At 35.4% G+C, this 14136-nt stretch overlaps 1 protein-coding gene across 1 annotated transcript in view; it reads left to right on the top strand.

The window, feature by feature from the left end:
* ARL3 (ADP ribosylation factor like GTPase 3) overlaps positions 1–2320 on the top strand; it is a 30983-nt gene extending 28663 nt beyond the window's left edge. The window contains exon 6 of the mRNA XM_015819772.1: positions 1670–2320. Within this exon, the coding sequence (XP_015675258.1) occupies positions 1670–1717 (48 nt within the window). The 3' untranslated portion in view covers positions 1718–2320. The remainder of the gene's footprint in view (positions 1–1669) is intronic.
* The last annotated feature ends 11816 nt before the right edge of the window (positions 2321–14136 follow it).

The following is a 14136-nucleotide window of genomic DNA, read 5'->3' as shown; positions in this document are numbered from 1 at the left end:
ATAGAAGTTTTACCTACCCCCAAAACTAAACATTTGGCTGGAAATTGATAGTAAGGAAGTAATATGGCTATTTACTCTGGCTTGGGATCTTACATTGACAATGAAGAGTCAGAAAGCATTATTTGTGCCAGTGCATATGCCATGATTTGGTTAAACAGAGAAGCACAAAAAACACATTTTCTTAATCTTTTTCTTTTGTGTTTAGTGATTCTATGGTGGCAAATTTTCAGCCGTTTTAAGAATTACACCTTTGCTTGCTCACATATAAAGTGTTGAGAATTTGTCACCTGGTATGATTTCACATTTCTTGCATAAGTTTATCATAATGCTACTTTAATGTTTCTATGATCTTCTTGAAACAGTGCTGTTGTCAGACCTATCTTTAAAATGAGGGTTTATCTGATAGAGTTTCAGTTACTCCTGTCTTCCCCCAGAATTATGGATTGTTGTGCTTGTTCTGATTGAATCGTTGCTCATTGAATCTATGATCATTAGAGTTTGGAATTCTGGAGGCCCATTCACAACTAGAAGGCACAGAAGTGCCTCTACTGCGTCTGCAGCTTATTTCAACAACAGCTTGTATAGCAAGATGCACTCCTTACTATTGTATATAATATATGTACAATAGTACATGGTATATATTGGTCCTGATACCAGAGATATTAAACAAAAGTTCTATTTCTCATCTTAACATCTGTCAAAAATCATTCATGGTTATGTATTAATATATTGCATAACATAAGGACAGTACAGCCACTTCTAAGTGGTTTCTCCTCATTGCTGTCTTCCTTTTTCATCTAGCTTCTTTGGCAAATGTTTTCTACATGTTTTCTACATGTTACTAAGCCTTTGGAACACTATACAGTCTTTGTAAAACTGCACTGTGTTTATAAAGCTGCACTGCTTTCTAAAAGCTGCTGTAAGGCACCGCAGCTTTACGAAGACAGCATAGAGTTTTGAAGACAAGGCAGCTTTACAGAGACAGTCCAGCATTCTAAGAACAGTGGGATTTACAAAGAGAGCACTCGAAGGCATGTGTAGGAAACGTTCGCTGAAGAAGCTGGGTCTGCAAGAGACAGCAAGGGGCTTTTGCTTTGGCTGCGGCAGATGGACAAAAAAGGAGAAAAGTCATTGCAGGGAATTGGGAGAGAAGGCAACTGGGCAAATGAATGCTTGATAACACTTGCTGTTGGTGTGGGCTGGTGCCCATCGGGCTGGTACACCTGAGGCTTCCAAGGACATGGCAAACAGCCCCAGAACCGTATGATTATGGGGCTGCTCGGCGTACTGCTAAGCAAGGTGCAAGCCATTTAAAGAACAGAGATGGGAGAAATAAGTGTGTGGGGGGGGAAGTTGCAGGCAGTGCCTTACCTTACTGAGATTCAGGATTTGGAAGGGCGAAGCCTAGAATTGCTTGGATTGGGATGGATATTCGCTTAAAGATCCTTGATTCTTGATTAATAATTGCATTGAGGGGGGGGCTGGAATTGCTGCTGTACGTTTGTGTGGTCAATGTACAATTGTGATCATAAGTCAAGGACAACCTGTAGTAGAGGGAACCAAGAGAAGACGGAAAAAGTGCTTTTGCAAACCAATCTAAGAGAAAATTTGTCAGGATCTGGTTACCTATTTTGTCTAACCTACTGTTCTTTTTCTACTGTCTTTAAAGGATGGCATGAACTGGGTCTGCAGAAATGTCAATGCAAAGAAGAAGTAAGTCAAGCTGAGTTGCCTGGAACTAGAGAAACAGCAAGAGCCAAACATGCTAGCCAGCTGCTAGTGTCTGACCAAATATTGTTCCATCTGCCTGCAGCTACAGCTGTTCAGACTGGTAATCGTAGCTAAGCCTACTGCTTCTATAGGAACTTTATCTGTTGACTAGTGTCATCCCCATCCCCATGCAAATCTTTCTTTCATTCTTTTTGAAAAGTAAATAGTATTAAGGGTCTCCCTGTTGTTCATACTAGCAATGAAAATAGGAATGGATTGCAGTCTGACATAGACACTTCTGATGAGTTCCACAGAGGTCAGATTATTACAGCAATATATATCAATGGCCACATCCATTCTGAAATCACTCAAGATCCTTCCCTGGTCCAGTTCAGAACTTTTCTCATTGTCCAATAAAGTGATCTTTTGTTCAAGCAAATGCTTCAATTTTAAAATATACATACCACATTGCTTACAAGGCACTCATTTGGCCATATGCCCAAGGGTCTGTCTTTTTTTCACAAAGACATCTATAAAACTCAATTGGAATGAAAAAGCAACAACTCATGCAGGATGCCATAATTTGATGAAATAAAACAACATGTTTGTAGTGGTTGTTATTATATTTATATTTGACCTAAACTTTCCCCAAATGTCAGATTTCACTAAGTGTTTTTGGAAGTTCAAGCTTATTGCATTGTATTAGTCCTTGAAAATAGATTTTTTTTAAATAGTGAAAGTAAAAGCTCAAAATCTTATATAAGAAGTTAGTAACAATAGGCTTTGTCATGTTCTGAAGGGCTTTGATGCAAAATTTGATTCAGTATACCTGAAATCTATAAAGTCAATGAATTATATCTGGTAATACAAGCAGTAGAAAAGTGTGAAGTGAAAGGTTTTGTCCATTTTAAGGAGTCATGACCGTAGGTATTTTTTGGTGAGTTAGTATAGTTTCCCACCATTCTCATTTACATTTAATATTGCTAACTCTGCAGGAAGTCATTGTCTAGATGTCTGAAATATTGAAATTTGTCAAAGATTTATCTTTGGCCATGAGAATGTTGTTGCATCAAAATGAAGAGCAAGAGAAGAGAATCGTAAAGAATCAATAATATTCTAAATATATTCCCCAGAAAGACACATGATTTAATAAATCTTAATGTGCTGCCACAATACCAGTATATGCCGTAAGTTACTGCTTCTTGCCTCTTAAGTTATCATTTCATGGGGGTACTCTTTTGTGCAAGAGATCACTTGCAGAATGTAACCAGATTGTAAGGCTGAAAGAACTATGGAAATTGAAACGTTCCCTCTTGTTCCTGAAGGAAGTCAGACTGTCTTACTAATCCTCAAACCATGGGCATCTCTTGTGGGGAGCCAGACAGCATTAGCTTCTTTCACATATTCTTTATCCAATCACTATCTTGTGATCCTTGCTCATAGCTTACTGTTTTTGGGGTGGGATGGGGCAGATATTTTCCTCCTTGGTATCTTAAAACAAGCACAAATTGTAGATTACATATATTAACTCTCTGTCTGACCTGCTTCTGCTGGTTTATGAGAGATCATAAGCAAACATTAAAAGAAGTAGGAGGTATAAAATGAAGTTTGTGTAACCATCTAAATACTTCTAGGGAAGCAACTCTGCTAATTAAATGCATGCTCCAATTTCTAGGTTTTTTTTAAGAGTATTTCATTTTAGATATGCCATAATATATAACAGCTAAAATGTTGCTTGCCATTTTAAAATAAAACAAAAATGATGTGTAATCCTTTGGTCCAAGTATCAGAGGCTCATGTCATAATATGTCAATCAATTCAAGAATAGGTATATTATATATTTCTCTTATATATCAACCTCTTCGTCTCCAGAATTCACTGTTGTGTTGGAAATACATTCTATTCCTATGCAGTTTGACCTTCAAGCACACTTTTCAGCTCTCAAAATTTTTGGATACAAAATTTCCCATTTTTCTTAATGCATTTCTTGCTGAGAATTTTGTTGAGAACGATTTAATTGGAATAACCGGAAAGAATCAGTATGCCCTGTTGAACTCAGTAAGCCCCCAAACTCCGGTGTTAATGCATCTATCAAGTTTTATTCATTCTGAACTAAGAAAATATTTGAAGCGCCCCCTCCCCCCAAGATGGAATTGGCCTAATGGCAGTATCTTGCCAAAGGTAATCTTGCTTAGTGGATAAATGCCTCATGAACAACACGGAAGAAGTGATAATTCATGGAACAATCTCTGGTTATTCCTTACAAAATGAAAATGCTAGCAGAACACAGCATTAGTTAGCTGTTCTTAAATCAATCTCCACATGGCCAGCTTTTTAAAAAATTCTCTTACTGGTCCTTATAATATTCCCCTGTGAGCAATATGCAATATGTATGGTACAATGTGTAAAAGCCATACTATGACTACTTGGCAAGTTGTTTTTCCAGTAAAATATTATCTCTTTTTTATTAAACTGTGTTGATATATTTAAAGGTAGGTCAGAAAGGTTGAAGTGTAGCTTGAGACACCTGATTTAACATGTTAAATTTAACATGTTAAAATATACTTAAAAGCATGGTTCAAATGTGGTTTAATTGTTTATTTTCATCACACACACAGCTTCCTTACTCTCTAAGCAAACATTTTCTCATAAGATCATGTCAAAGCCATGCCTGCAAATGTTATCTAGCACACTTTTCTTTTTTTAATTTAAAAAACACACAATTTTATAAGCTCTTCTTTTCTGAAGTTAATGAAAAGTCTGATGAGATTTGGTAATATCAAACCTCTCTGTATACATTTAGATATTTGGCACACTTGAATTAAATTTGGAAGAAATAACTAAGACTTTTTGATTGTCTATCATTTTTATAATAAATTCTCTATATTATTTCTTTTAATAAAAATGGTTGGGAGAATAGTGTGTGAAACTGACATAATGTTTCCATTCATTTCATCCTAAAGTGGTAATTTTTTATTGTTTCTGTATGCTAATGGCCATTCATCTACTATGCCTGGTTATCTGTAATGATGTCTATGGTCTTTGGATTTGTGCATATTCTCTAGATAGTAAAAGCAATGCAACTTTTTATCATGTTTTGAGTGGCTCAGGTGTGTTACAATACTAAATATGCTTGTCAGAAGAACATCCCATTTAATCAATTATATGTACTGCCACATAAAAAGTTTAGTACAGCTTTCCCAAACCTATTACTCTCTAGATAGGTTGAACTGCACCTCCTATTATAGGTATTGTAATTCAGTACAGTTGGTGGAGGTGATGGAGGGGGAAACTGGCTTAGTGTGTTTGCTAGGATGACCAATAGATTGTTGAGAGAGCTTCAACACCTCCTTTTTCATTTTTACCCCATTAAATCACAGTTATTCCTGCAATATTCAGGGCTGCTATATAAAATAGCTAATACAAAAAGAAATTCATTCTAAACTCAGAACTATAGTCAGATGATCAGGACCCATTCTATTATTTTATGGAAAACTCTATGTATCTATCATATTTGTCCAATTCTAGTTATAGTGATAAATAATATTCATGATGACTTGTTATCCCGGAATATGGTTATAGATGCACTTAATACAGTAATAGTAGTACTGCATTTATACTAGCAGCAGCAGAGCAGCAACAGCAATCATCATATCATCAATGTCATTATCCACCATTTCACCTTTCCAAAAGAACTCAGGTATCTTACATAGGATCACTTTATGCCCACAACAATAATCTGTGGGTTAGTGTGCTGAGAGACTGACTGGCCCAAAGTTTTCCAATGAGTTTTGTAGCTGAGGATAGACATCAATGTCTTAACTGCTAGCTTTGAATTGGAATCCTTGAAGCAAAACTTAGTTTTGGTTGTGTTGGTGTTCCAGTTTCAAAACCTTAACATTAGCATGGAATGTGTGTCTGACACAACATTGCCCTAGCCACAATCCCAGATTATACACATGGACAAGATTTTTATTTATACACTTATTTATTACAATTATTAAGAATGGTGAACATCTTCATTCACAAGAGTATTGTTGAAAGTTATCAGGCAGGAGATCTGCTGGCATTTATTTTCCCAAAAGGGAATTTGACAAACTAAAGATAATTTAGTCCATGGAGGCAATAGAGTAGAAAAAATAGGATTTTCATCTTTCCTGTCCCTGTACTATAAGCACAAATTTGTTCTATAGATTATTTTAATAATGAAAAAAAATCTGTTTTAGGATTGGAAAACTTCCCCAAAGCAGAGGTTTTTTTTTACATATTTTATTGGTTTTAACTATAACAATCTCTAGTGCCTAGTGTACAGCGTGTTGTCTTGGTTTATGTTTTAATAAAAGAAAAAAAGACAATAATAATCAATTAACAATCAGTAACAATTAAGTTTGATAATTCCATAATTAGTATATTAATTAATAATATATTTCTTTGATCTTCCCTTCTCCCGTTTATATTCTCCTTCAACCTTAAAGAAAATGTAATTCTTTATATTTTTAATATATAAATAGTTAAATATAAACACATTTTTTTATATTTATACAAATAATAATGATCTCTATGTATAACATTTTTTGCTTATATTATTCTTATAACCACCATCTCATTAATTCACCATGCATCCTATTTTTGTAATTTTTGTTAAGCTTAATTTCTCTTATATTCAATCCAATTCTTATCAGTTATAATTTCTTCATATGTTAGTCATCTAAATGTCCAAATTTTCCCTATCGTGCATTATAGAAATCCTGTACTTATTATCTATCTTTTAATATCTAGGTATAACATCCTTTTCAATCAGTTTATATCACTTATATTAATAAAAGTTATATCAACCCACTATTTTTACATTTCATATATTGTAGAACATACTATATTACTTAAATCTCTTATCCCTCTTGTTATAGGGCCCCTTTATGTTCAAGGTTCTCTATTCTTTTAACCATATTCAAATAAGTGTTTGTTCATATAATAGTCCATCTGGTAGGGCGAGTCAAATCCCTTGCATCTGTCTCTGGTCTTCTTTTGCCAGTTAATGTTCCAAGTTGATATAATCTGCTTACCCAGCAGTTCTTGTATTTTTGTAAATGTTGTTGGGAATACAAAAGATGAAGTAAGTAAGATGTATACTTTCTGTCTCCCAAACTCTGATAGTTCTCCTAAAAATTCTATAGTCCATTCCATTTTTATTGTTGTATCAGAATCTTGTAGATTTTTTCCTGTTTATATTAGATTGTAATTCTTTTCATTTGTTGTTTCATCAATATGGTCGTATTCTTCTAATTTGTGGTCTCTTATCTGATTTGTTTGTTCATTTGTCATTATTTCCTGGGTGTTTTTTAATTGTAGATTTAAATTAGAAATATGCTTATTTAAATCATCAAAGTTGTTTCGAATTTCCTTGTGGTTTGAATCTATTGTCATCCATATTTGTCCTATAAATAAATAAATTGCATTTATTTCCTCCTGCAAAGTATTTGTCTTGCCTTGAAATATTATTTCTGAAAGTCTTTGATTTTCCAGGCTAAATCCTTCAGGAGAAAATATTGAATATGGCATCCTATCATTTTTTGATACATATACGGCATCCATGTTGTCTCCCCCTTCAAATAATCTTTCATCAATGTTTTAATTCAAGGGTCAATTATCAGTCAGTTCAAAATTACAGTTCAGTATGTTGAGTCACTTTAAATCCTTCCTGTAGATTCTCCTTTAAAAGATTAGCCAAGAGCTGAAGTTTTTCTTTTCCATAAACAGTTCTTAAATTTAAACAACAGTCCAGTTGGGTTTTTTTTCCTTTCAGACACTTTTTAATCTTATAGCTGGCCTAGCTCTTCCTTTGTTCCCAGCTGTCTTCAAGGTTATTTGCAATTCAAAGGAACAGATTATTCTTTATCTCTGAGCATTCTGCCAGTTTCTGAATCCTTATTGTTAGTGTTCTATATTCTGATTATCCACTAGGTGTCAGCAGTTATTTCTTTTTTCAGGTTTTTTTTTCAATCAAAAAGTTATTTTTTGTTATGTATTTTTTGTAATTCCATCAAAATACTTTAGGGTATAATCTTGACAGTTGTTTAGTTCCTAAATTTATCCAGACTGTAGTATTTTAAATTAAATTTTAGTATATCTCTTTCCTCCTTAATATTAATTCGTTGCTTTCATCTATAAGGGAATAGGGATATAGTCCCCTCCCTTCCCTTCCGGAGGTTTTCATGTTTTGGGGATCTTTCTCAAGGATTCAATTAGTAGATAGAAGAAAGAAGATCAATACTCTCACTGATGTTCAGGTTTGTGCTCTTGGACTTCAGCTGCAAGTAGCTTGGGCTAGACGCTGATCGGGTCGGAGGGCTTCCCCCAGATCGAACGAAGCGATTGCTGTTGCTTCGTGATCAACAGAGTGTCCCTTCTCCATGGTCACCTCTTCTGGGCAACTTCGGACCCATGTAGGGTCCCCCTGGTAGGACAAAACCAGCCCTGGGGAGCGGAGCTTCGCTCTCCCACGACCACTACGGGCGCAAGACCGGAAGTCCCCCAAAGCAGAGTTAAACTGAGCAGCTCTGTATATATCTATATTAACATTTACTATGGATAATCCAAGGCTCCTTTCCCTTTTAATTTTTTTAAACTTTTTTAAAAATATGTTTTATGGGTATGACATAGCCTAGATTGCATTATTTAGAAGGAAAAAGGAGGGATAGCTAATGGATAAGCCTCTGCTGCTTACATTTCTAAACATGAATTACTCTAACTTCTCATGAGACAAGATTTCTGCCCAATGAAGTCCATATATGTTTTGACTACCTTAAGAGTTGAAAAAGTAACCAAACTCTTGCTATAATTAGAATCAAGAGCTTGCCAGGATTGTAAGTATACTAAATAGTAACTCTCTCTCAAGTAGCATTTATTTGTGGACTCTTGACAGATGAAGCTGCCACTGAGCAGTTCCTATCAACAACAGTCAACAGCAACCCAGTGATGGATACTATTCAGAGAAACAGAGCTGCAGAGAATTAGCTATTGCTAATTATGAATTCATAGATTGTACCAAGCTAAGGATAGAGTGAAGGAGGATATGTGTTCAAGCCTGGAGCCTTAGGTGTGCGATGGAGCTCATTTGTTGTGTTGTTGTGTTGATTTATATTTTTATAATTTTCCTGTATTCTCCGTGTTACAGTATTATGTGTTTTAGATACCTTTTGTATCATTTTTATTACTGTTAATCACTCAGAGTCTTGTATTTGAGATGGGTGGCCAGATACATCTATATAAATAAAAGGCTTCAGCTTATGCCAGGGATGAATTAGTTCTAGTAGATAATTTTCAGGATGGTCTTTCTAATGAAATGCAGGATGAACTAGTTCATCATCACACACTAAAGAATTTAGAGGAGCTTTTTCAATGTTGTACAACTATAAATAAAAAAATGAGAAGAGCTGAGGCAAATAAAGAATAAAAAGAAAAAAATATTTCGTACCCTTTTTATGTCCATTTCCTCTCCCCTTCTTCATACCTTTGGATACTTCTGGGATGGAAGTAATGCAACTCAGAACAAACAGATCTCCTTTGCCAGAAGTGGAGATATAATACAGAATATAACTTTATTGTGGGATTTTAATGTATTTTGCACGATATTGCTGTGTTAAACTTCCTCCCATTCAAATCAGATTTGAAGTGTTTTATCTGTGGGATCAAGGATCAAGTTGCTAGTAAGTGTCCCAATTGTTTCAAATCTGAGAATTCAATCTCTCCCTTTGAAGAGCTTGCGGGGAAGGGGGGAGCCAGTTTGGTCCAGTGGTTAAGGGACCAGGATAGAAAGCAAGCGACCATGAGTTCAAGTCCACCTTAGCCATGAAAGCCAGTTGGATGACTTTGGGCCAGTCACTTTCTCTAAACCCAACCCACCTCACAGGGTTGTTGTGGTTAAAATGGGAGGAGGAAGGTGTGTTGGATATTACCACCACCTTATTTGTAAAAATAATAAAAGCAAGACATAAATAATAAATAAATAAATAATAAAGAAGCAACTTGTTTTAGATGTGTGTAATTTTACAGACATAACCTGGATCTGAAATAAAATTTTTCTACATTATTAGACTTGGAAGCAATGACAATTTCCATTGATAAATCATGGTACAGCAACATACCTTAACCTGTCAGACAGTTTAGGCAGCAATGCATAAGGAAACCATAATGGAAGAGTTATGTCATTTAATTTTATTATTGGATGTATTGTTCTTTACCAGATTTTTATTACCCTCTGGAAACCTTGCAATTGTACCAACCTTGCAACTTCTTATTTGCATGTCCCCATTGTATTGGGAATTAATTGGCTATTGACTTATATGGGATAAAGGAATTTTTGTTGTTTTCATCCCTTTAGTTCCAAAATCATCATTTACGGGCAGTAAAGTTCATTTATCATATTCACTGTTCATTTATCCAATTTACCTGCTTTACCCATTGCAGCTCAATCCTCCTGTTTTAATGGACAAATATGTTGACAAACTTGGAACAGAAAGGCTGGCATATTCCCCAACATAATTCCTGTGACTGGTTCCAGGAGTTCAGATCTTTGCTAAATAGCATCCTATGCCAGCACAATAATTCGCTTATCTACAAAAATGTATTGATGATACCCAAGTGTATATTTTGACCCCAGGCTATCCACATGACACTGTCCCCATGTCTGCAGGCTATCTAGTGTGTCAATTGCAACTATTGCTGGAACAGGAGCCCTTTTGACAATCACCTCACAAATGGAATATTGCATTCTCCATGAGGTTCTACATGAGAATCTCCTTGAAGACCACTCAGAAGGTATAGCTGGTCCAGAATATAGTGATGGAAGTAGCAATAGGCATACCAAGATATGCCATGTGACATCACTGCTCTTTGAGCTTGCCAGTAAGCTTTCTGGTTCACCTCATGGTGTTAGTTACTACCATAAAGCCTGGTCATTTGGTATTTCCAATAGTTTCTACCTGTCTGGTAAGATTTGGCAGGAGGTGCACCCCACGTACCCTCAATATCTATCTGGATGCAATGTATCTTCTCTGTTGGAATGCCTGTCCCCCAGAATAGCATCACCCTGAGATCCATAAGGATTCCACCCTGATGATGTTCAGAAACTCATTGACAATTTATTTATCCTCACAGATCCTAGGATAGGGTAGTTGCTGAATGCCTGTAGGATTTCTTATTATTATATAAGCTTTTCTTCTGGAGACATATCATCTGTTCCTTTATTATTTCTTACTTTAAATGTTTCAAATCCCCATTGTCTCTTATTCATGTAAATAAATAATAGTGGAGTCCTTGATGCTCTCTGAGCTTGATTCTTTGTTGCAAAGGTTTTGTTACCTGGCTCCTTGGTAGTTCCTTAATTAGGCTGTTGTTTATGGCGTTTGTTTATCGTTAGGCTGTTGTTTAGAGTAGTAACCAACAGTCTAATCAAGGAACTACCAAAAAGAAAACAACACCACTGACAGGGCAAGCTACAGTATATAAATAAATAGCAAACCTCACTCCTTTCTAGCACTGAAGATTTTACATAGTCAGGTAATGAAGAGTCTGCAAGCAAACAACCAAGCTCAGAGAACACCAAGGACTCCATAGTTTAACCCTGAGATACATATATTCTATTAGTAATAATTGTATAATTAAATAAAACAGGCATGAGAATAACTAGAAAAGTTAGTAATGAATGGATAAACATTGAGCACAAAGAAATATGTGGTTGTCCCCTTAGTGGCCTGCGTATCTGTGGATAAGTATATACAAAATGCTAGTATCGACATTAGCTCTGTGTCAATTGAAGATGTGAGTAAATGTGTACTTTTCTATCAAAAATAGTTCCGTGTGAGTTTCAAACCTGAATAATTTTCAGTGAATGTTAGACTGTATAATGCAATTATGAGAAGATATGAAAATTAATGAACTGAAGTCCAAGAAAGTTGTATTTGACAGGGGAGATTAGAGTGAATAATTGCAAGCTATCCATGAATGGTGAAAATTAGAGCAAGTAAATGAAGTGGTGTATATTGGTAGAATGTTTACTAAAGATGGGGAAATTGATGGAAAAACCTTAAAACATGCAAATGCTGGCAGAAAGGTAATAAGCAGTATTTGATTTGTTGTAATGAATCCAAGTTTCTTAAAAGAAGTAAAAATATAAAACCAGCCTTCAGCTCATTTTGTTATATGGAAGTAAGAACTGTTTTACTATATAACTGGAAAACAAAGATAAGAAAATGCAGTGGGAATATATTACTTAAGAAATGTGTATGGTAAAGCGAGGATAGGTTCAAGAATGAATAAGTGATGAATACATATGAATCGAACAATATAAAAGAAGCACACTGAGTGGTATGCTCGTACAGAGAGAATAAATGAGCATATAAATATATCAAGGAAGAATAAATAGATTGAGAAGAAAGAGGAAAGTCGTGCTTGAATGAAGTTCATGAGTTCCTGAAAAAGGAAAGTGAATGTGAGAAGTTTACAAAACAAAGGGCAACATATGAATCAATATGTGGACTTGATGGCTTTTCTACCAGGATAGAAAAGAATGTATATAAATAGTCATGGTACAAACCAGATTTAGTTATCCTTTTCTTCACCTCCTCCAGTTTCTTTTGTTTATAACTCTTTTTCTGGGCTTTGGACAATGTACTTACCCAAAAAAGAAAATGTGATGTTAGTATACAGTGTGCATTTCTTTGAAAGCAATGCAGTGTGGATAGACGCCACATAGACAAATGCATATTTGAAGATGGAAATTGAATAAGTAAAGATGTATCTGATGTGCACACTTCAGCTGATGAATGGTATGTGCACAAGAGTTCCTGCTATGTGCATTTTTTTTTTAGCTAGATTGGAATATAAATTTATTTACATGTTAAAATATCTGAAGCACTCAAAGCATGACTACCCTGCATAAGTGCAGCCTCCAACAAATGGCACTTATGTAATAGCAGCATCCTGTCATTTACAAATTTATTAGATTTTGACATGTGAAATCCTACGCAAGTATACTTCCGTGCAGAAAGTATCTTCATTTGTAGACAATTGCAACTGAATCTGCATATGCCCAGGAAATACTGTATGTCATTGAGTAATGATGGAGCAGAGCTTAAATAGAGAGCTCCCCTGGTGAGTTCTAATTTTATAATGCATGGGGTAATGATTAGGGACAAGAGGTATGAGCTTAGGATGCTGCCGTCCTATCCTAGCTTGACTTCACATTTGTCGAATTGTGTTCATCAAGCTATGACTAATGTCAGCTGTACTTTCACAATCTGAGTGGATAATATATGCTGATTTAGTTCATCTAAACCACAGCTGAAAACTCTTACCACATTATAGTTTAGTGCAAAACATAGCCCATTCACTACCCGAGATAAAGTCTATGTGAACACCTTTAAGCAGTAATACACCATATAAATGTTAACTACTATTTGGTCTGATGCTCTCTTTGTACTTGTTTTAAAAAGTTTATAACAATCACTGTAAGGTGGAGAGGATACCTTGCCACAAAATTAAGTTCAGAATTTAATATATACCATATATTGAAAGAGAAATGTTAATAAGCAACTGGGATATAAAACTATTAGGAATGGCATGATGTCAAATCTCTATAAGAAATAATCTGATTTAATCTGGGGGAAGGGAGGGGTTTTTCCTCACTCTTAAGAGTTTTTAAGTCACTTCCAGTTCTCCTGATGGTTTGGATATGGAGAAGGTTCCATTGGCACATACATACCCTGGGAGTAGTTGAACTTGTCACAGTATTATTTATTGTTTGCTTCCAGGTTTCTGCACTTCTTTCTCCTGTTGCTTTTTGCCGTAGAATGCCATGTAATTTATGACAAGTTTGTTCTGTGACCTTGTTTGTGTGGCAGGCGGGGAGAATTATATCCCAAAGCTTTTATATTTACATGATAGATTGGGTACTCTTAAAATGACAAGGATTTGGTTTGGCCCTGTATGTTTTACCTCTGAACTGAGGAAGAACCACAGGCATGTTTTATTACTGTGGGTTTTGATGCATCTCTATTGTTTGGACTAAAAAAACAACTATAGCCTTGATGAAGCCCTTCAGTGCACTATAGATTGCATTATTGTCAGTTTTGACCCCAGCAAACCTTCCTGAAGATGCCAGGCAATCATTCCTATTACCTCCTTCCCACTCTGCCAGCTACTATACAGGCAAAAACATTTCAGCTCATACAATCCCAGCCACCATGCAGTGAGCTTCTTTGCCAGCTGACTAAATGCTATTGGATGAGATTATTTTTCTTTTAATTGTCCTTCAAAAGTGAAATTCAGGTTTGTATTTAAGACTCTTGATTTGGCTGACTGAGTACAGTAACTTAGAATGCACAGTTAGAATTTTAGCTATAGGGTTGTGTGTATGTGATATACACA

The sequence above is a fragment of the Protobothrops mucrosquamatus genome, unplaced genomic scaffold (assembly GCF_001527695.2).
Source record: "Protobothrops mucrosquamatus isolate PMUCROS unplaced genomic scaffold, P.Mucros_1.0 scaffold984, whole genome shotgun sequence".
Lineage (NCBI taxonomy): Eukaryota > Metazoa > Chordata > Lepidosauria > Squamata > Viperidae > Protobothrops > Protobothrops mucrosquamatus.
The sequence above is the reverse complement of the archived record's forward strand: the minus strand, read 5'-3'. Positions and strand labels throughout refer to the sequence as shown.